Raw genomic sequence first — 22,861 nt, forward strand, 5'->3', positions numbered from 1 at the left:
CGGGATGCAAACTCCTCCCCCAACACCCTAGTTTTCCAGATAGAGAAACCAAAGGCCCGAAATGAGTAACCTGCTGGAGCCTCCACAGCAAACCAGCAGCAGGGCCAGGCTGAGAATGTGTCACTCACACTCCACTCACTCCTCTCCCCACCCACATTGGCTGCATGTGGAACCGACGCTGCCCTGGAGAAAAGACCGACCACGTGAGAACCATCCCGATGGACGCTATCCCCCGGGTTAGTATTTAACCTTAGCCTGCATCTCCCCATTTGCTGTCAAAGCCACTCTCGCGGTCTCTTCTGGAGCTTCCTTTAGGACACACGATCCCCTCGGAGCCGCCATCACAAGAACACGAAGTGGGGTGACATTTTCTGCAGCCTCCCCAGACATGCCTCTCCGGGAACTTTCCTTTTCTGGTTCCCGGAGATGTGAGTCACATTTTCCACCCAACAGAGGAAGGCTTCCCCTGGCCGCCCTGCACCGCCTGTCCTGCCTGCCCACCGCACACAGCTGTGCCACTGCTCCAGGAAGCCCCCACCCAGTCCTCTCCCTTGCTCAGAGCTTCGGGACGGCAAACTCACTTCCCCACAGGAGCCACCCTGACCGCTCACAAATAAAACAGAACCCCAGCAAACAGCCTCTGAGCTAACCGTGTTGCTCACCTCTGTGTGGTCAGCAGAGTACTGGGCACAGAACTTGGTAATGTCTGAGCAGTAGCTCAGGTTCTAGTGACCGGCCACACCACACCACACTGACAAAGGAGGGAGCTCATTGAGCGGTTACCCCATGAATGAAACACACGTGAATGATAACCTTTGCTTCATCACCACCCCCAACGTTAAATGAAAGCTTAGGGGTGTGGCCACCACGTCGGGGAAGCCAAAGGCTTCCCAGGAAAGCTGTCAGCCTGCCCCACAGCCATGGCTTTGTTCTCCATCCAGGGATCCCCTAAGAACTCAGGTGGGAATTCAAGGTTCTCAGTCCTAGAAAGCCTGCTCCACAGCCGCACGGCACATCGGACAGGCCAGGGACCTTCCTGCTGGGGGGCGGGGGGCAGCCAGGCACGTTTTACCGTAGGGTCAGGGAGACCACGGTAAAAGAGCCAAGTCACTGTGTCCAGCAGCATACTTCTCACACAGCAAATGTGACCCAAACCAACCAGAAGACCCTCAAAGTCATGGAAACCCATGATCCAAGAAACACTAAAGCTTCAGAGACATCTGTTCTGGGCAGACATGGCTCCAGGGGCTCCAGGGAGCCTCTTCCCCCAAGCCACCATGGGCTTAGAGACTGATCTTCCCAGTGGAATCCCACCCCCACCTTGCCAAGGGACTCCCCACGGCAGTGGCTGCAGCCAGAGGGCTGAATTCCCTGTTCCTAGAATCAAATTCTCTGATGCCTAAAACACCTCTACTGTGGGCTCTGAGTGCAATCCTCTTTGCACGCACCCACTCCCCTGACTAGACTGCAAGCTCCTTCCGGGCTGGAAACGTATTCCACTCATGTGTCTCTGTACCTCCAGAGCTTTGCCGAGTGCCCGAGGCACAGGCAGTACTAGTTAAGTGTGCAGTAAGTGGCTGTCTACAGATACGTTAATAGTTATTTGATAACCAGTCTCCTCTACGCTAAAACCATGAGTGCCCTTATCTTGCCTGCCCAGCTTCTAGCATCCTCGTACATGGTAGGTATCTGCCCCATTCTGTTACATGAATGAACGAAACAAACGGGATGCAGATGTCTGGCTCCCCCATGGGAAATGAAACCGTTCGTCGGCCTTACTGGATTCAGAGGCACTGGCATGACTTCGTCTGATGCCAAGGCCCTGCCGACAGCAGTTACTACAGACTAGATCAGAGACTGGCGCCAGGCGTGCTGGGCCAGCTGTATCAGGCAGGGCGGCCGGAAGCCCAGGGACAGGCACTTCGGTGGGGGGCTGCAGGAAAGCAGAGGGGAGCCCAGAAGCAGAGCCCGGGCCTCCAGCTGCATGCAGCATCTCCTCAGGACCCGGCACCTTCCTCCACTCACTGCCAGTTGATCTTAAGCAAACGCTGACAGCGGGACCTATTAGGTCACAAGGCCCTAGCGGTTCAGAGAGAAACACCATGGGCTCATGCAGGGATTCCAAACCTCAATGCCAATGCTTCCTTTCGTATTTCCCCAGGAGCCCCATTTTTGAAATATTGGGTTTTTTAATCAAGCGAACTGTGTTTACTAAGTAATAATTTAATTTCCTTATTTTCCTTTAATAAAAAACATTCCTATCTGCCAATCACAGATTTCTCACCAGCATGAGCTAATAACCCCCCTGACCACTGGCTTTATAGAATTCCAACCCAAAGCAAAGCAACCTGACATTTAACTTCGTCACAGTGTGACCTTGTAACAGGCCGCCGCCTCCCTCCCAGTCCTCTGCCCCGTGGTCTCCACCCGGGCCGTGGTCCCCACACCCCTGGACCGACGACCGGCCGCCAACCTGAGCCCTCCTGGACAAAGGCATACCTGCTGCCGCTCCGCAGGGGTCAGCGTGGGCGCGATGCCAGCCGGCCTGCTGGCGTCCATGCTGTTCTTGGTCAGCGCCAGGGGCTGCTCCATGCTGAGGCTGGGGAGGGACGTGTACAGGTGGTTGCCGTGAAGGCTCATGGTGGGGGCCACGGCACGCTCGATGGGGCTGCGGCTGCGCTCCCGGGGGTCTTTTCGGCAGTCTCCGTTGGCAGTCTTGTTCCTGAAAAAGAGGAATGAGCGCTCGGATGGAAACCCTGGCACGCTCTGAATGGCGAAGGGGAGACCGGCCTTGCGCCGGGCGCCTCATGCTGATTATTTAATTCCTCACCACACTAGGGAGAAATATCTCATCACCATCGTCATCTCCATTTGCTGAGGCTCAGGCCAAAGAGCTCCAGTAAGGCGAGGAACCCCCGTGCTCACCCAGGTCGGTGTGACGCCAGAGCCCCAGGGTCTGAGGTCCGCCATGTGGGGCCGTCCAAGCGAAGCCGCCACCCCTCGGCTCAGCACCCTGCCCCTGCTCGGGGACGTGCTTGCAGAGCCCTTCCATAATAAACTCCGCTTGCTCGGAGCCTGGAGAACTCGCCTGCGTGCTCCAGGCCGGCTTGGTTTGACAAGGATCTGCCACTCGGCATAATCCAAAGTCACCAGATGCCTCCAACGTGGCGGATCGTGTTCTAAGCTTACTCCAGCAGCATTAGCTCTCTGGATCTTCCCCACAGCATGAAGGAGGCGCCGCAACTACTTTCTTTCCACGTGACAGAACTGAGACTCAGGGCTGTGGTGCCACACTGGCTGAGAACTGGTGCCGTCTGCCCCGGCTCCGAGCGTGCAGCTCTACCATCCAGAACATACCGACCACAGCAGTCCACTTGAGGGAAGTCCCTCAACGGACACTCCCAAAGCCCTCAGCTGTGTGGAACATGGGTGGGGCTATAAACACCACCCCCACCTGCAACCTGAGTGACCCAGTCCAAAGGCAGCATCCTATATTGCATCTGTTAGAGAATGCTACAGCGTGGGTGACTGGCAAGGCACAGCCGATAAAAGACCAGGAACACCATTGTGGGCTCAGCCCAGGTCCCTCCTCCCCTGTTTATTCCTGGGGTTCTTTCTGCCTTGGGTCTCAGCCCCCACAGTCCACCATGTTCTTTACTGCCAGGATAATCTTTTTTTTTTTTTTTTTTTTTTTTTGCAACAAATGAGAAGTCTTTTAACTAGAAATGTGGTGGGTAATTTCAATGACTTTTCTTTAAGGGATGCAAATTATTCTCAGAGTCCACAGCCACCATCCGCCTCAGGGGGCAGCCTGTTTCACAGCAGAGAAGCTTGGGCTTGTGCACTGAGAAACCCAGAGAAATCAACAGTCACAGCCCGCCTCTCCGCCTGAATCAGATGAAAGGTAAGCTAGTATTTTATGCACCCAGGCATGCCTTCTCCCACTGCAGACTCACAGACAGTTGTAGGAAATGAACACACGGCGATCCCATATACCCTTTGCCCTGCTTCCCCCATGGTGACGTAGGATGGCACCACACCCAGGCTACCCACACTCAATCTGAGCCCATCTGATGCAGGTGTCCTTGTTTTCATCCCAGCGTGAGCTCTGTATAACGCAGATCTGACCACATCACGCCCTTAGTTACAATTTTCAGCAGCTTGGCACCGCCTTCTCGCCAGAGTCCCGAAGGCCAGGCCGACCACCTTCCCATCCTCACACCCCCAAGCGTTGTGCTCTGCAGTTCCGACAGTCTACTTGCCATTCTTCAGGTAAGATGTGCCACTTTCTGTGGCTAATGGTGTATGTGTGTGCCCCCCCAACACACACACACACACACACACACACACACACACACACACAGCACTCACTGCTAACCATGCCTGCAGCTTTAGGAGCTGTGCTCTGGATCCCCAAGTGCCCAAGCAAACCTTTAATGAAAAGCTCATCACACCAATATTAACAACGTCTTCACCTGTGCCCCCACCCCACCTCTCCGGGGGCTTCTAGAACCACACCAAGCCCTGCTCATCCTGTACCCTCACTGCCCGGCACGCTACCCAGCATGGTAGGCCCACAGTCAGGACCGTGAGTGAACAAAAAGGAAGCCGTACACGGGTGACGGGGGAAGGAAAGGCAGACCCCACGGCCATGGAACGAAGGATGGGCAGAATCGTGAAGGAGTGAGGGCAGAGAGGCCGCTTGCGAGTATGCTCACACCTTTCAGGTGGATTGTGTGCCGGGATCAGTACGCCATCAGGGGCTAGGTGGAAAGAGCAGTAGACGTGGCAAACTCCAGCCCCAAGCTTTAGTTCCACTCACCATCTCACAGGCAAGCCGCTCAGCCCAGTGCCCTCATCTACCATGTGTCACAGTACAATATGCCTCAGAGGGGTTTAAATAGGGACTGGACATAATACAGATCCAATAATCGTACTAGCACAGGGCAAGTGAGCAGTGAACGCGGAGGGACACATCAGCTGTAAGCCTAAGTAATTCACTGTGTAAGCCACAGCTTTTCATTTATGGGTGATTTTTCTCCCTCTTATCCTCTGGGTTGACTATATAGAATGACTTAAAAGCAGTTCGAGAATAAATTTTCAGCCTATTAAGGCAATCACGGGAGAATATGTTCTGGTCAAACAGTTCCATATATGCCACATATACCCCAACAATTTTCGAAGAATTACAAAAACCAAACCAAACAAAAAAACCTTAATTTTGAAACCGGCCTGTCCACAATTCCATCTTCCTGTGATGATTCAGAAGACATTACAGGGCTTCCCAACGAACGCCTCCGGGGCTATGAGAGCAAACAGCCATAATCACACAGCATAGGCCGTTTCGCTGGACAGACTTCCAGCCAGTCGAACCCGAGATAAACCGGACTTTACCTAAATGGAAATTTATCGCTAAACACACAATTTATCAGACTAGGGAAAAACTACATTTTCACAATACTCCTCTTCAGTATCAGGTTTTCTTCTCAATCTGGATAAGACGTAATCCTTGATAAGGTGTGTGAACTGCTTCCCTGAGACTATCTTCTCCCTGCCCGCCAAAATGAGGTTCCTGGAGCCTACCGAACACACTCCAGAAACTCCGGATGGAATGATGAGCTTCCCAGTCCGAATCTGCCTCTGTCCAATTCAGACTCCAGTTTTATCAAGCAAGGTTGACTGAGCCCCTATCCTGTGAAGGCCACAGAAAGTAAGGCACATCCCTGCCTTTTCACAGGCTCATGACCTGGCTACAGCAGAGAGGCCTGGGGAGGGGCCAGGCTCACACATGACAGCTACAGCCCCGGGGAAGCCAGCACGTGCCACATCACAGACAGGGGAGAATGCGGGAAAGAGCCAAAGGATGAAGAGTTGCCCAGGCTGGCGGGAAGAAGCAGCCTGAAGCTCAGGCCGTACGTACCTGTGACCATCCATCCAATGTCAGAGTCACCAGCAGAGACCTACTACAGCACCGGTGATCATCCGAGTCTCATGCCCAAGTGGCACTTCAATACTGACAAGGCGCAGTGAGGTTTATCAACCCAGCCGGGCCTCTGGACAGTCAACTGAAGCGCGGGGATTAGTAAACCACGTTATAGCGGAAAGGGATGCCCCAAGGCAGTAGTGAATGGTCTAAAGGCATCTGGCTAACAGGGCAATGCCATATCCACAAAGTGTGCCCCCGAAACCCACTCTGCACCCACACCGCCCTGGGGAGCAGGAGACGAGAACTCTGGGAAAGCTAACCAGAAAACTGATCAGCTGCAAACATGACACAGTGGGACATCACAGATCAGACAAGACACTGAAAACAGAAAGAAAACGTCTAAAGTACCTGGCATTTAATTTTAGTAAAATTATACATTACTCACATTTCCAGCTCACTTTCCTGGTTCCCGGAGCTTAACGACAGACACTGTTTTCCATGTTTCCCCCTCCTCCAGTGAATCATACCCAAGGCTCCACTGCTTCCCAGAGCATCATGTGCTCTCACGGACAGCAGACAAACCGCACGCTTCCTGCCTGCCAGATCCAAGTCGCCCCCGTCGTAGTTAAAGACAAAGTTTGCTCAGGAAAAACCCACTGCAGCCCCATCAGAGCCTAAAGGGCTCCCAGGTGCCTTGATGCCATGGCCGGGCTGCTGCCTCCGATGCACCCGGCCCCCTTCCTGAGAACCCACACTCATCCTGGGGCGGGATTGCCAGTGCCAACTGTTTCAGGAGAGAAAACGGAAAGGCGGGTGGGTGTGTGTCCGTCGGGGTGGGGGGGGGGGGGGGGGACAAGGGTAAAGAGGTGGTAAAAAAGAAGATGCCTATTACACTTTTTTCCAGGACAAAGCGTTCCGGGGAACGGACACCACATGCTCCCTCTGCCCTCTCTGAGCTGAGAAATCAGAAGTGTCTACTGTGCTTGGGGAAAAGTAAGCTGGATTCCAAGCACTGAGACTGTGAAAGAATCACGTGAAGAAAGTGCACCGTGTCCATCTGTATTCTCATTAAAATGGGATTTTCCTGCCCTTAAACAGGAGCTTGGACCTGAAACCAAACCCTTGGGAAGGTACTACTTGATATTCTTGGGCCCTGACTGAATTCCATTAACTACTGACGGCCATTAAATAAACCAATGTGAGTCCGAATTCCTCCAGCAGGGGAAGGGATCTGTGTATAAGACATTGTAGGTGTTGCTTTTGAGGAAATATTCTGGGCCCCAAAGGCCCCCATGCTGCAGGTCTCTCGGCCCAGGTGGGTCTGGTGGGGCCCACTCAGACCCCAGGCCCAGGTCCCGGTGACACAGAGAACATCCCTGAAGTGACAGAGTGCCCTGCGGGGTGGGGCACCAGACCAGTCCTGGTGGGGGTGAAGTGAGGGTCTGTGGCAGCCTCCACTGGTGCACGAGGGCTTAGTGCAGACAGAGCACTAAGGACCCAGGAGCAGGGGTGAGGTGGGGGGAGGAGCCCATGGGGGTGAGGGTCGCAGCCAAGATGCAGTCCTCTCCTCAGCATAGTGCTCCTGCTCCCATTTCACTCCTCACAGGAATGGTCGCCCTCTGCGAACGAACAAGACAGTTCACAGTTCGTGAACAAATGTTCACAGTCTAGCACAAACAATCAACTCAGTAGAGCAGCTTTGGTTTTAAAAAAAGCTTCCTCAAGACAACATACTTAATGCCACTGAATGGAACACTAAAAATGGCTGGGGGGGGGCGGGTGGGGGAGCGGTGCCTGAGTGGCTCAGTCAGTTAAGCATCAGTCTCAGGTCATGATCTCATGGTTCCAGCCCTGCAGTGGACAGTCAGCACAGAGCCCACTTTGGATCCTCTGTCTCCCCTCCTTCTCTTTCCGCCCCTCCCCCACTTGTGTGCGGGTTCTCCCTCTCTCTCAAAAATAAATGTTTTTTAAAAATGGCTAGGGCCGCCTGGGTGGCTGTTGGTTAAGCATCCGACTTTGGCTCAGGTTCTCGTGGTTCATGAGTTCAAGCCCCGCGTCAGGCTCTGGGCCAACAGCTCAGAACCTGAAGCCTGCTTTGAATTCTGTCTCCTTCTCTCTCTGTCCCTCCCCTGCTCGGGCTTGGTCTCTCTGGCTCTCAAAAATAAATAAACATTAAAAAAAATTTTTTTTTTAATGGCTAAAGGGGTGCCTGCCTGGCTCAGTCAGAAGGGCATGTGACTTTTTTTTTTTTTTTTTTTTTTTTTTTAAAGAGAACTCAAGTGAGAAAGCAAGCATGAACGAGGGACGAGCAAGGACAGAAAGCCAGAGGAAGAGAGAGACGAAGAGAGAGACAGAGAAAGAGGGAGAGGGAGGGAGAGGGAGGGGGAGGGGGAGGGAGAGTGAGAGGGAGAGGGAGAGAGAGAGAGAGAGAGAGAGAGAGTGAGAGAGAGAGAGAGAATGAATATCTCAGGCAGGCTCCACGATCAGCACAGAGCCTGATGTGGGGCTCAATCCCACAACCCTGGGATCATGATCTGAGACAAAATCAACAGTCAGATGCTCAACTGACTGAGCCACCCAGGTGCCCTGAGCATGTGACTCTTGATCTCACGGTCATGAGTTCCAGCCCCACACTGGGTGTAGGGATTACTAAAAAAGTAACACTACACTTTTAAAAACATGGCTAGAATGGTACACTGTATGGTAAATATGCTTTACCAGAATTAAAATTAATGATTTTCTCAAAAACAAAAAGCATCCCACAGCCACCACTTACTGGGATCCCCCTGGGTTTGTGACTGTGTAGGTGGTGCTGTCTCAGTTGTGCAGGAAAGAGGAGCAGGATGGTAGAGATGAACACTTAGCCAAGGACAGAGGGGGAGGCAGGGCATGAGCCATCCTCCCCCTGGGTCGCTACAACAGCCCTTCACCACCTCCTGCTTGCTCCATGCTGCTGGGAGACCCTGTAGGCCTGGTCCTGTAGGCCTTGCTCTCCAGTCAGCCAGCTCCACGGGGTGCTCCAGAGGGCCCTGCACCCCTATGCTCTGCTGTCTCCCCAATGCCCTGCACAGGGCTGAGCACACAGTGAATAAGTGAATTATTTAAGTACCTACATTACGTGTGTGTCCAGTGAACAGCATCTGTGGTAAATGAAAAGGGAATTAAGGAAATTTCAGGGACAATTCCTAGCAGGAGAGACTTTCTTAAAGAGCAGAATTCAGGGAGCATTTAAATATGGAGAATAAGGGGCGCCTGGGTGGCGCAGTCGGTTAAGCATCCGACTTCAGCCAGGTCACGATCTCGCGGTTCGTGAGTTCGAGCCCCGCGTCGGGCTCTGGGCTGATGGCTCAGAGCCTGGAGCCTGTTTCTGATTCTGTGTCTCCCTCTCTCTCTGCCCCTCCCCCGTTCATGCTCTGTCTCTCTCTGTCCCAAAAATAAATAAACGTTGAAAAAAAAAAATTTAAATATGGAGAATAAGCAGTAGTGAAGATACCTTCCCCATTTTCTGCCGTCTCCCCCATTCTCCCCTAGGGCATCCAAACCTCACATACCCCCTCTTGCTTTCTCCTTGTGAGCAGGGTAACCCACAGCTTCCCGACATGCTTCCAGATGTGTCCCCAAGCATCCTGGTCAAGCCTGTCCCTCCTTAGTACCAACTACAGACAGGAAGCAGAGGGGGCGGTGACACTGCCAGGGCACTGCTGTACAGAGGGAAGGCAGAGACACCCTCCTGGGTGCAAACTGATGAGCTGCGTGTCACAGGCAAGAAAAGTTGGGAAATGTTGCCATTCACGGTGTCCCAAAGACAGAGAACAATCTGGGACCTCTGCTTTGGTCACGAACATGTCCTGGCCAGCAGTGGAAAGCAGATGGAGACTGCCTTTGACTTGAACTCTAGGGAGAGATATGTGTTGCACACGACAACTATCATCCCTCAACATCACTTAACAATCAAGACAAAAGCCAGAGCCCTGCCACCCTCAGAGGTTCAAGGGAATCCAACCTGTGCCTGAAGGGCACTACAACTGGTGACTTACAGGGTTGCCACATCTATCCACCCACGTAACTTTTCCCCCATGACTCCCCGACAAAGGTAGCGTCCCCCACTGATAATTCAGATTTCAGAAAACGATGACACAGAACCAAGCCACACACTCCCCACTTGCTCTATCGCATGACATTTGTGACCTGCAGTCACAAATAAAGACAGTATCTTTATTATCATGAACTATCACTTATTGAATGCTACATGCCAGGTCATATCCTAGACCGTAATGTGTTATTCAATCTCTCACTATGCTACACAGTAAGTATCATCATGCCCATTTTATAGAGGAGTAAACAGGTTCAGAGAGGTCAAGTAGTTCATCTAAAGCTGCAAAACCAGAACCGTACAAGGATTCTAATTTCTATTTGACTGTTCCAAAGCCTTTCCTTTTCATCTTTCCCTCTCAAGCGAGGGGGAGAGTGGTAGAGAAAACTACCAACACCTATGAACCTACCATCCAAGACTAACAAATGAAATTACATATTGTATTTGCTTCAGACCTTTTCTTTCCTCTTCTAGGAAACGCTGGCAGCCATCAGTACAGGAGAACAGGGCAGACTGAGCTGAAACCCTTCCTCTGTGATCGCACCCCAGGCTCGTTCCCCCTCTTCAGCTCTGGATGCACCGCTGTCCTGTATTTGGGCAATCTTCCTATTCGTGTTTATGAACTCTCACCACATAGGAGTAGATCTGTAAGCAGTATGTAGCACACTTTTTAAAAAATTTGTTTTATTTATTTATTTATTTATTGAGAGGAGGAGAGGGGAGGGGAGGGGAGGGGAGGGGAGGGGAGGGGAGGGGAGGGGAGGGGAGAGGAGAGGAGAGGAGAGGAGAGGAGAGAAAGAAAAGAGAAGAGAGAGAAGAGAAGAGAAGAGAAGAGAAGAGAAGAAAAGAAAAGAAAAGAAAAGAAAAGAAAAGAAAAGAAAAGAATCCCAAGCAGGCTCTGTGCCCGATGAGCGGCTCGAACTCACAAACAATGAAAAGAGAAGAGAAGAGAAGAGAAGAGAAGAGAAGAGAAGAGAAGAGAAGAGAAGAGAAGAGAAGAATCCCAAGCAGGCTCTGTCCCCGATGAGCGGCTCGAACTCACAAACAATGAGATCACGACCTGAGCTAAAATCAAGAGTCGAACACTCAACCGACTGAGCCCCCTGGGCGCCCCATTAGCACGTTTTAAATTTACATCATGGTATCAATCACACTGTACATACTGCTCTGCAGTCATGCTTTCCTCCCTCACGTGGCTTTAGGGCTCTCCCCACGTTCCAACCTAGAGATCTAGTAATTTACCTGCTGTGTGGTATTCCTTCATAGGAACACACCATAATGTATTTATCCATTTCTCTACTGACAGGCATCTGGACCATCTCTGGTTTTCCCTCATTATAAATAACCCCATGGTGTTTCCATCTCTGCACGTCCCTTTGTGCCTGGGTGCGGGGGTCTCTCAGGATCTCTCAGGCAGATATCTAAAGTACACTGCTGGGTTGCAGTGCTCACACAGATGTTGCCAAAACCCTTTATGATGTGGCCATCCACTCTGTCTGTACCTGCCTCTGCCAGCTGGACATCACCGTCCCTACCAACGTGCATCCTCTGTGGCATCCAGCTTTGGCAGTCTGCGGATCTCTGTCATTCTCGCGGTGCAGAGTCAGTCCTCCTGGCTGTTTTAACTTGCATTTCTCTAGTTGCCAGCGCAGGTGAGCCTATTTTCATATACGTATTGGTCATTCTACCTCCTTGGCTTTTAATTTGTTACAGGTTGAATTGTGCTTCCCCCAAAAGATGCTCAAGTCCTAACCTCCAGGACCTGTAAATGTGATGTCACTTGGAAAGAGTCTTTGCAGATAATCTAGTTAAGATGAGGTCATGAGAGTGGGCCCTAATCCAACACGACTGGAGTCCTTATACACAGGGGGTAATTTGAACCAAGTGATAAACCCATAAGGGGGGGAAACAACGTGAAGATACACGGAGAATGCCATCTACAAGCCAAGGAACGCTGGAGGCCACCAGAAGCAAGGAGAGAGGCAAGAGCAGGTTCATAGTCACAGCTCTCAAGAAGGAACCAACCTTGCTGACACCTTGATCTTAGACTTTGTAGCCTCTGTCCAGAACTGTGAGACAACACGATTCTGCTGTTTAAGCCCCCTACTTCGTGGTGCTTTGTCAGGGCGCTCTTAGGAAACAAATACAACTTCCACAGCCTTTCCCTGCCATTACTTTATGCTCCTTTAGATATTCTCCACAGGCATGGTTTCTTCTGCTTCATCTATGATACACACACACACACACACACACACACACACACACCACGAATGTTTTATATCTTCATTTTCAAACAGGTTCATAAGACCCATTGGACCTTGTCATGCAAGCCTGTCATTATGAGGCATATTTAATGAGCACCAAGAAATGACAGCACAAGCCGAGACTGTGTGTGTGAGGCCAGACCTGCCAATAAGAAGCTGCCCCCTGACTTCACCTCCAAGAGCAATTGAGGAAGCCAGGAAAAGGAAACCCCATCTGCCCCCACAAACAAGGGAAGAAGCTCATCAGCCAAATTATAATCCAAAACCTTGTGGCTCAGTAACATTTTGGACAGATGAAGGCATGGACGACCCACCAGATCTTTCCATCATTCCTACACCGATGGGCCCATCGATAACCAAACCCTCGAGCCCACGGGCCAGCTGTACACTGTCCCCCGCTTGCATTCACTGCTTGTGCCTGCCCTCTGGGTCATCCGCCGCTGTTCCCTTGGAGCATGGAGGGAACTGGCGTTCAGAGGTGGAACAGCTGGTAGGAGGTGGGGCAGGGACTCAGATGAGGCCAACCTTGCCTCTTCTGCTGAAACTGCCTGCAAGGGTTTCAGAAATAGCACATTTCTCTAGTGCTGGCGTGTAGGGGAATCACAAGCAGCGGACAGTGTAAGAACAACTACGTATCTAAGTGACATTTCTGAGATCATTGATGTGGACTCTCTCTGTATAAAGGAGTCAAGGGTTTCCAATCAAAGCCTTCTCAAAAAGGGGAGGCACTAAATCAGCATAACAACATCTCCATATATTCTTGAGCCTTCGAGATTCCTCAGACATCCCTCTTGTTCCTCCAGCAGGTCAGCCCTAGTGAGCATTTTGTGAACTCCTGCCCTTCTTTCTGCAGGGGACTAGAAGGATCTCCGGGGGAAAGGGGGTCTCTCTTTTCCTCAAGCACAGTTACTATGCAGATCTGCACAAGGGACTCCAGGGCACCCAGGAAGCCTGACTGAGGTCACCTGAGCCATGCAGTTGCACTTACCCATCACAGCCACTTAGGTAAAGCTTCTACATAAAACCGAAATGTAAGTCATAAGCAAGAAAACATTTTTTAACTATTTTAGTTAGAAACCTGTCTGAAACATCCTAGAACTCACTTCTTTCCTTTCCTGGAAGCCGTGTGCCAGTTTCCTCCTGGAGAAGTGTGCCTGCCACCGCGGGGAGCGCTTCTCTCTCCCTTCTCCTTGTGCTGGGCCAGGAAGCCACTAAGTGGGTTTGCTAGAACAATGTGTAAAGTAAGAGTACACAGGCCCTGAGTGAGTGCAGGATGCACCACGGCACCCCACCCGCCCCGTGCACGGCTCCAGCATGCAGACACCCGACCTGCTGCACAAAGGAAGAGCTTTCCAGACCTGTCACCCACGGGAGGCAAGACTCTCAGAGATGTTAGCGGGCAGGGCAGAGCCCTCACAGATAGCGGAGAGACTCCAGCCACATTTCCAAACAGCTCAACCCTATGTAAATAAGGTACTGGTTTTCTTTGACTGGAACTGTCTACACATGTTTTCCATCATTAGCTGAGATCAGAGGAAAAACTAACGTCTGAGAAAAGAGGTAAAAACCCCAAGAACATGACTTTAAAGCATCTCCTCCCTCCCCCCATGTTGGTCACAACTGCCACCAAGACAGTGGGCCTCCACCTGAGAGCCAGAGCCCTGGGGACTTAGCACTGCCGGGACCGGGATCCGTGTGCGCTGCTTACCCCTGAACGGATCACGTGTCCCACACGTGTACACTCAGGAGCTTTCAAGTGGATGGAGATGTAGCTGAGATAAATAAAATTTAAATTAATTTAAAATTCCTACTGCTACTAAATTGATAGTAGCTTTGTCGTTATGTATTCTCTCAATGAAGGGTATGTTAAAAAATACACCCACTATCATATTTTTGGCATTAATGGGAGCCCTTGTACCAGAGACAGGATGGAAAACATTATGTCTCCTCTTCTGTAACTAAGCTGTAATGTCTGAGGCAGACCAAAGCCTAGAAAAGACCATCTACCTCCCTTCACAACAACAGAGGCATCAATATGGTGACATTTTGCTCCACTGTCCTAATTTAGGGAATGCTTGCGACAGCTGGGACAAGGATAGGAGAAAGCGGGGGCAAAGGGATCTGCCCACCGAGACTGTCCGGTGCCAGCCCCGGCTTAACTGGGGTCAACCCAGATGCTCAGCTCTCCCTGCTGTGTCCCATCCCCCACCCCCACCCCCCAGTCTGATTCTAAACTCCACAGACAACACCTTACTTATACTAGAAAAGTAGAGTGTGGGACCTGCTGCTTTACACTCCCCTCCTCAGGGAGGAGGAGGGCGGAAGCACCCCACTTCTTAGCTGTCCACAGACCTGAGACCCAGAGAGAAGAAAGGTCCCTCCGCACACAGCTGGAGTGAAGCAAACTAGGCAGAGTGACTTTCGTGCATGGTGCGCTGTTCCCAAGAGTCCATCACCCGTATGCAGAACAGTGCCTGGCACACAGTAACGAACTTCTGGAGCAACCAACCAAAGGGCACATGAACTCTTAGGGAAAAACCAGCCCAAACTGGTCTGAACAAGTCAGAGGAGCTCATGAAGCTGGTGACAGGAGAGCCAACTCCAGCCACCGCAAACCCCATAGAAAAAAGGGGTCTCAAAACACCTTCCATCATCATTTCTGCTTCCGTTCTTCCAGGTTGGTACCAAGCCACCTTTCGTAATTCCATTCAATTTCTTCTGAAGGCTCACTCTTAGTTTTTACTCTGCATTTTGCAGCAAATCACTGGACTATATTATAAAGCTGTCTCACAAAAAGATTTGGGTGCATTGTCCTACCCAAAGGAAGAGAGCTTCATGGTAAGATGGCTGTAAACAAAGGAGAGAATGAGCAACCATGGCCTCCTGAAGATGGCCATACCACTCCTTTTTTTTAAGTTAAAGTGTAGTCGATGCACAATGTTACATTAGTTTCAGGTAGACAACAGTGATCCAATACTTCTATACATATGCTGTCCTCACCACGAGTGTAGCTACCATCTGTCCCCACGCAACCCTCTGACAGTACCACTGACTATATTCCCTATGCTGTGCCTTTCACCCCAGTGACTCATTCATTCCCTAACTGGAGGGTGGCTACTTCTTAAACACTTCCAGGGATGAGCACTTACTTTCTCTTCAGGCAATTCACTCAATGACTGAAGAGCTTCAATGAAAGATTCTTCCTCCTAATGAATGAAATCTGCTTTCCAGTTCAATTCTTGGGTCAAAGGTTTGAACCTTTGGAAAACCGTTGGAAAAATTCAATGGAGCCTCTTTCCTCTTCTAAGCCCTGGAAACTGCCGTCAGCCCTGCCATGCCCAGATTTCTCTTCAGCAAAAAACTGCTGCAAATTGTACCGGACCCCCTTACCATCTTGACACCCACCTCCACCTGCCTTACAAATTAACATTCATCTTTGAGTGTGGTGCCCAGAACTAAACCTAATACTCCAGATGTGATCTAACACAGGGCATGCAGGAAAAGAGCATCCCTTTCAATGTATGGTAGCCTATTTCTGAACCAAACATCAGCACATGAGGTCTAATAAAAACTAAGGTTAACAGAACGCTCGAAATCAGGATTATTTCAACAGCCTCAGTCACCTGGAACTACACTTTTAACGGCATTACCCAAGATGCCAACAGTCACTCCAGGACCCGTGTCACATAGGAGGTGTGTGGTCATCTGAATTCCTCCCACTATTTTTTTCCCTTTAAATTCAGCTATATTTGTGACCGAACCTTGGCAAGAATTACAAATGGGTTACTCCACATTCACATCACATGTGCTGCACATCGGAGACAGACTGGCCAACACCCTTGCCGCACCATAGGCTTTGCCACTACTCCCTCTTCCCTACGCACACCCTCAGGCCGCCTTCCCGCACTCAACGCCGGTGGCCACCAGCTCCCAGTGATCTCGTGACTTCTTGATATTAGAGGATAACCTCTAATTTGGTGCATTTATTCAACACTAAACAAAAATTAGAAAGCCAATTTTTCTCTTGAAACCACCCACCTACCTTGACTGACTGACATCAGAAACTTTGTGGGCAAAATTACTGAGTTAAATTACTATATGTAACTACTAAAAAGTTTGAAAATTTAAGTATTGTATATATAAACTGATTAAATATTCATCTAATAAAATATAATGAGGGCTCTACCCAATATTCTTTAAAATAGTAATAAAGAACCTCAAAGACCTTCTGAGAGCAAATTATGGAGTACATTAATGCTAGGCATTTAGTCCATTAATTCCCCCTGGGCATCCAGGCAGTCCGGTCGGAACCCCATCTTTCAAAGACTAGAGAAAAAATTGGCCTTTTTTTTTTAAACATTACAAGATAGGAACGAGATATGAATTAAAGATTGTTTTGAGGACCCTCATATGCTTGGAAAGGCTATTATATACTAACAATTGATAGGGAAATCACTCATCAATCTCTATTCTTAAAGCAAAGTTCCCAAGGGATCTGAAAAAAACAACAGAGATGGTCTATCTCATTTTTTTATGAGTTATAAAGTTGCATTTATTTTTTTTTAAGTTTTATTTATTTATTTTGAGAGAGAGAACGAGTGGGGAAGGGGCGGAGAAAGAGAGGGGAGAGATATCCCAAGCAGGCTCTGAGTTGTCAGCACAGAGCCTGATGTGGGACTCAAATTCACAAACCGTGAGATCATGATCTGAACTTGAAGCAAGAGTCAGATGCTTAACCAACTGAGCCATGAGGCATCCCTAAAGTTGCAATGCTTTACAAATATTCTCATTTGCAAACTTCATAAAATTCAGAACTATCTCTAAGTGTCTGCTTAGCTTTGTTTTACGTGACTAACGTCTAAGAGCCATCCCCTGGGCTATTAAAAATCACGTCCGTATCCGAAACCTGAAACCCGGAAAAGAAATGGGGAAAGGAACCTCAGGGAACTTGATGATTCTGTTCAACACTGAGATGGCATTTTCCCCAAAATCTTGAGTCGATGATTCTAGACCCTTTGGAGAACCTCTAGAGTCTGTCCCCCAATACCCCAGTGACACACCCCTCTCCTTTTCTTGAGGAGTTCAAAACCAAATGGTAATGGTTAATCCTACCTGCCCTTTAAATTAAAATCACCACCCCCAGAGTCCTCACACTGTGATTCTCTATTATTAGGCACCAAATATCAAATCCTCGGGGGCTGGTCTTCTGCTGTCTTCCAAACCACTTACCTCCTCCCTACACACCACTCATCTCAACGGAGTATGGAACACATGATAGATTCATTATTGTCTATTCAAGTGAACTGAAGATATATATATATATATATATATATATATATATATATTTTTTTTTTTTTTTTTTTTACTGTGGTAAAATACACAAAAAATTTGCCATTTTAGTCATTTTTAAGGACACCACTGAGTGGCCTTAAATATTCACACTGCTGTGCAGCCATCACCACCATCTCCAGAATGTTCATCTTCCCAAAATGAAACTCTGTCCCCATGAAACACGAACTCCCCATTCTCCCCTCCCCCTTCACCTGACAGCCACCCTCCTCGCATAAACGGAATTGCATACGATTTCATCTTTTGTGACTGGTACACTTCACTTGGCAGAAGGTCTTCAAGGTTCATCCACGTTACAGCGTGTATCAGAGTTGTGTTCTCTTTTCAAGGCTGAATAAACACCCCATTATGTGCACACATATTTTGTGTATCTATTCATCCAGTGATGGACGTTTGGGTTGTTCGCCCCCTTCTTGGGGGTGAATAATGTGAATAATGGTGCTATGAACAAAGATGTGCAAAAACTGGTTTGAGTTCCTGCTTTCACTTCCTTGGGGCACATGCCAGTAAGGAGACTTGCTGGACCATATGGTTATTCTATGTGAAACTGTTCGTCCTTACAAGCCTTGACAAATCATCTACATGTCTATGCCTCTCTACTAGAGAAAAATAAAAGGTTTCCAAAACGATGGGTCTTGGCTCACAACAACAACAAAAACGCAAGTCTTGGTAAACACAGCCCAAGTGGCCCATGAGAGAAATACTCATGAATAATGTAAATATTTGACATAAAAATTAAATAAACAAAGAACATCCATCGCCCAGCTCACCAAAGTCAGCAAACTCAGGCACACACACGGACCGCAGTCAATGATGCTGTAATCACCAGTGAGCATTCTGGGAGACTCACAAGCTACATACTTGTGGTTCTCATTTCTCACTGTGGGCCTTTAAAAATTAGTTCAGGTCATCCAAGGATGGCTAATGTTAATAATAGTAATAACTACCACTTGTATAACATTAGCATACAGTTTTACACAGTGTTTTGCACATATATTATCGTTAACAAATCTTCTTCAGTCTGCAATTCCTCGGCAACTGCCCTGAAAATGTGTTTCTCAAACAGTGAAACGAAAACCCCGCTGTGCCTACCTGTGTGGGCAGGTGGGAGCGCCTGGATGCCCAGCTCTCAGGTGGTCAGTTCAGAGCAAGGAGGCGAGAAGAGGGTAGGGGGGTAGGAGGCCGCTCTGTGGAGTTATTTGACGGGTTACTGAGAGATGAAACCGAAGTGCTCACTTTCTATTAAATGTGAAGGATCTCTTGGTCACTAATTGACCCTGCATCTAGAACAACTTACAGACAGGGGACACAAGGAGAATTTCCACGGAGGGAAGTGGTCAAATAGCTGAGGTCAAAACCTCCAGACTGCAATTGTGGCCAAGGGCTTTTATTTCCCTTGTAATTTTCTTTAAGAATAAATGTTAAACCTAAAACATACCCCCTTTTGGAGGCCAACCTGGCAGCTGAAGGGAATAGGAAGAAAAAGCACCCTGTACTCCATGAATCAGCAGCCACTCAAACTATGCACCATTGTCTGGAGGCAGTCACATGATAGCCCGGCCTGGCAATAACACGTCAGCCATCACCTGGAACCTGGTTACTTCCAATCCATTAAGGCAACAATTACTAGTGTGCATTAACCCTTAGAGCTCACACGAGTCACCGGTGGCCAGCCCAGCAGCCCCATTAACAGCCCTCTCTCTCCTGCCAGGTCCTCTCAGAAGCAGCACCGGGGACACGGCTCTGATTGGGACGAGGTGCCATCTGGTGAGGGGAGAGGGCTGAGCAGGAAAATCACTGCTGTCCCTTCTGAGCACAGTCAACTCTACCTCTCCCAGGACTCGCTGCCTCATAGTTTAAATTAATTACAGCTGAAAATACAGGGTTGCCATCTGGTTTGAAAAAGCAAGGATAAGGGAATAAAATGAAAGGGTTTTTGGTACTAACCTCACTTTAATCATTGCCAAAGAGCATGAAGACAGCCCCGCGTCCTCCCACAAGAAAGCCTTGGGCCTCACAAACTTGGCAAGCAGGCCCAGGCACAAAAGTGGGTAGGCAGATCGCCTGTCAGAATAAGAGTCCCCGTCTAGGAGGAGAGTTGCAAGGTAAGGGGCCTGCCTGCCCCACACTGCAAGGAAAAGTTTCCTGTGGGTCCTGGGATAGGTTAGTAACTCCTGGGAGGGTTTATTTACAGAGGGGGTCTTGCCAAAACGTTACATGCATCGTTACAGTTCCATTTCGTGCGCAAATAGATGTGCTGTCAGAATTATAGCATGCGATTTCCTCTTTCTTTGTTTCTCCATCTTCCATAGCATAAGGCTTTTATAAAACTCTAAATAAGGCTAAACAAAACACAGGAGAGGAAGGTTGCTGGAGAAGGGAGCCAGCCCTGACGGCACCATGCATGCACCTCCATGGCACCCCTTGCATCTGGGCCCTCAGTGAAGGAATGTCAGAAATCCCCATTTTTCCTGCGCTGCAGCCACAACTCGGTCTCACTTGTGTTTCGTAGGAAGCAACTTCCTTCTGCTTTCCTCCCACCAGCAGAATCCTGGATCAGAGGCTCTTTTCTGTTAGGACTCGGGCTGCAGAGAAACGCTGACTGTGGGCAGGGGGGAGGCAAAGGTACCCCAGCAGTACTTGCTTTTCTCTTCACGGGCATTCAGTGGGTGCAAAAAATTACCATGTCTGCAGCCGTCTCCATCGACAGTACCCCAGCGTCAAGGGGCCCACCAACAGGGGCATCAAGCCAGATTTTCAACCCACTTTGAATCATCTCCTGCCCACCATCTGAGTTCGTTTTGACCCAGGTGAGTTTTGCAAACAAAACCTGGAGGTACCGGAGTCCGGCTGCTTTCAGAAAGTAATCCCCACTGAGGCACAACAGTGTTTATTGGAACAAACTCTAATTAATAGCTTACAGTCTTTCATAAACCGGAGATCAGGATGCTAACAGAGAAAGGAAAAGCGGATTATGAAGACCGGCATTTCTGTTCTGGGTAAACACACATCTTCAACTCAAAAATGATTCGAAAGTTGTCTTCCAAATCCTGCCCTGACAGAATCATTGTCTATAGCAACAGTGTCCATAACATTCAAAATCTCAGGAGTGTAACTTTCGAGTAAATGGTACATCTGTCAAACCACAGGAAACATCTGGTAAAATGGTTAAATAAAAACAGAATTTAAACTTCTGATTTCAGAGCTTACTTATGGTACCCAACAAGAGGCTATTAAAACAAATACCGAAAGCACTCTGGCCATTCACAGTGCTGAATGACGGTGAAAGATGTCCTTGAGGGGCAAGGGAGGGAGAAAGCAGACAAGTTAGGAAAAGGCAGGCGGTGCCCCTGCCCTCACACCACCACCCGGCACTTCTTCAGGCACAGCTAGGTCCCCTCCCCTAGCCAGGGCTGACTCCTTCCCTGCACACCCACATCCCCCATGCCACCCACAAAGTAGGCACTTGGGAAATGCTGGGTAAAATGAACTAGTGAAGTAATACACAAACGATACGCTTCTCTCCAGTTCACAGCTAACATGTATTTAGCAGACACAATGATCCTACCATCAAAACAGCACAGATATATGTGTTACAAGGTACTAACCAACACACTGCAGTACCTTCCAGAACACTCTAGAAGCCTTTTCCATTAAAGAAAAGATTGATTCAACCACTTCCAAATTTTAAACATCTCTATTTCAAAAACACATTAATGTTGAAAAGCAAACGACAAATTAGGAAATTATTTTCCTAACACATCTGATGAAGGATCCTTTACGTGAAAAGTGCTAACACGTTAAGAGAAAGAAGATGAATGCCCTAATGGAAAAAAAAAAAAAAAAAAGGACAAAGATACAGTCACAAAAGAAATCCAAATGGCCAATAAGCATATGAAAAGATCATTCAAGTTCCCTAACAGCAGAGAGGGGGGAAAAAGGGCAAATTACCACAATGATTCCCCTATGAATCTTGCAAAAATTAAATACATGGTAACAGTCACCTGTGTGATGATGCAGGGAGACAGGACATGCACACAGTGACTAGTGGGAATGTGTATCAGTGAACCTGGTAGAGACCAAGCTGGCAAAATAAACCAGCCAAAGTAGAAATGGGTGCCCTCTGACCCTGAAATTCCATCTCAAGAAAAATGGGAAATATGGCATATGAACAAGGATGTATATACACACATCATCCCACAAGTTTCACAACTAACAGTAAAACACTGTAAACAACCCAAGGATCTGCATTTGCTAACAAGTTCTTTGGGTTATAAGCAACATAAAACAAGGCTTGCTAGTTGAAGGGGAATTTACTGGAAGGATACTGTGCTACATTTCTTGGAAATGAAAGAAGAGTTAAACAACCAATCCTGGAAAAGGAAAAACAGGAGGCAGTCCCAGGACCTCGGCAATAGGAGGGGGAAGGAGCATGGAGCTCCTGTGAGCCACGGCAGCTGCTGCCTGGAGCTCAGCACCGGGCAAGACGCTTGGCTGGGAGGCACCACTGCCAACAGTTCCAGGTCTTACCGCTCAGTCACCAGAGTAACGCCACAGTCACCTTTCCAGGTCCTACACAGACACCCACATCCCATCACAGCACCAGTGAGCAATTACTGCCATCAAGTCTTAAGAATTCCGGGACTGTTTTTATTAGATACCATACATGCTGCTGAAAATTAGAAGACACCTACACACACACACACACACACACACACACACACACACACACACACGGCACCAGTTTTCAGTCAAGAGATTTCACCTGAGCTTCAAATGAATTACTTGTCAGTAAGAAATTGTCAGTAAGATCACACAGGAAGCAATATATGTGGTTTTGCTGGAGTTCTGTAGATTTGGGGGACAAAGGAACAGAGAATGCTCTATCTTTGCCATGAATTAAGTGAAGGTACTAGAATTTTTTTTCTTTTAGGTAAAACTGTTGGAATTATGGGCTAGAAATTGAAAGGAACCTTTTGGGCAGTAATAAAAATCTATGAAAAAGGTGATTTAAGCTAACTTAGAGAGCAGGCATGGAATTTTTTTTTAAGTACGCTTCACACCCAGTGCAGGGCCCAGTGCAAGGTCCAAACTCACGACCTGGGATCAAGACCTGAGCCAAGATCAAGAATCAGACCCTTAACCAACTGAGCCACTCAGGCTCCCCCAGGCATGAAAATTTTAATTTGTTCCATGTACTCATCCATCTTGTGTTCCAGACCCGTTGCT

At 48.7% G+C, this 22,861-nt stretch overlaps 1 protein-coding gene across 3 annotated transcripts in view; it reads right to left on the reverse strand.

The window, feature by feature from the left end:
• VGLL4 (vestigial like family member 4) overlaps positions 1-22,861 on the reverse strand; it is a 167,607-nt gene that overhangs the window by 5,877 nt on the left and 138,869 nt on the right. For all 3 annotated transcript variants that reach the window (XM_047835946.1, XM_047835939.1, XM_047835931.1), the window contains one exon: positions 2,500-2,722. In XM_047835946.1, the coding sequence (XP_047691902.1) occupies positions 2,500-2,722 (223 nt within the window). The remainder of the gene's footprint in view (positions 1-2,499; positions 2,723-22,861) is intronic.

This window comes from Prionailurus viverrinus, chromosome A2 (assembly GCF_022837055.1).
Source record: "Prionailurus viverrinus isolate Anna chromosome A2, UM_Priviv_1.0, whole genome shotgun sequence".
Classification (NCBI taxonomy): domain Eukaryota; kingdom Metazoa; phylum Chordata; class Mammalia; order Carnivora; family Felidae; genus Prionailurus; species Prionailurus viverrinus.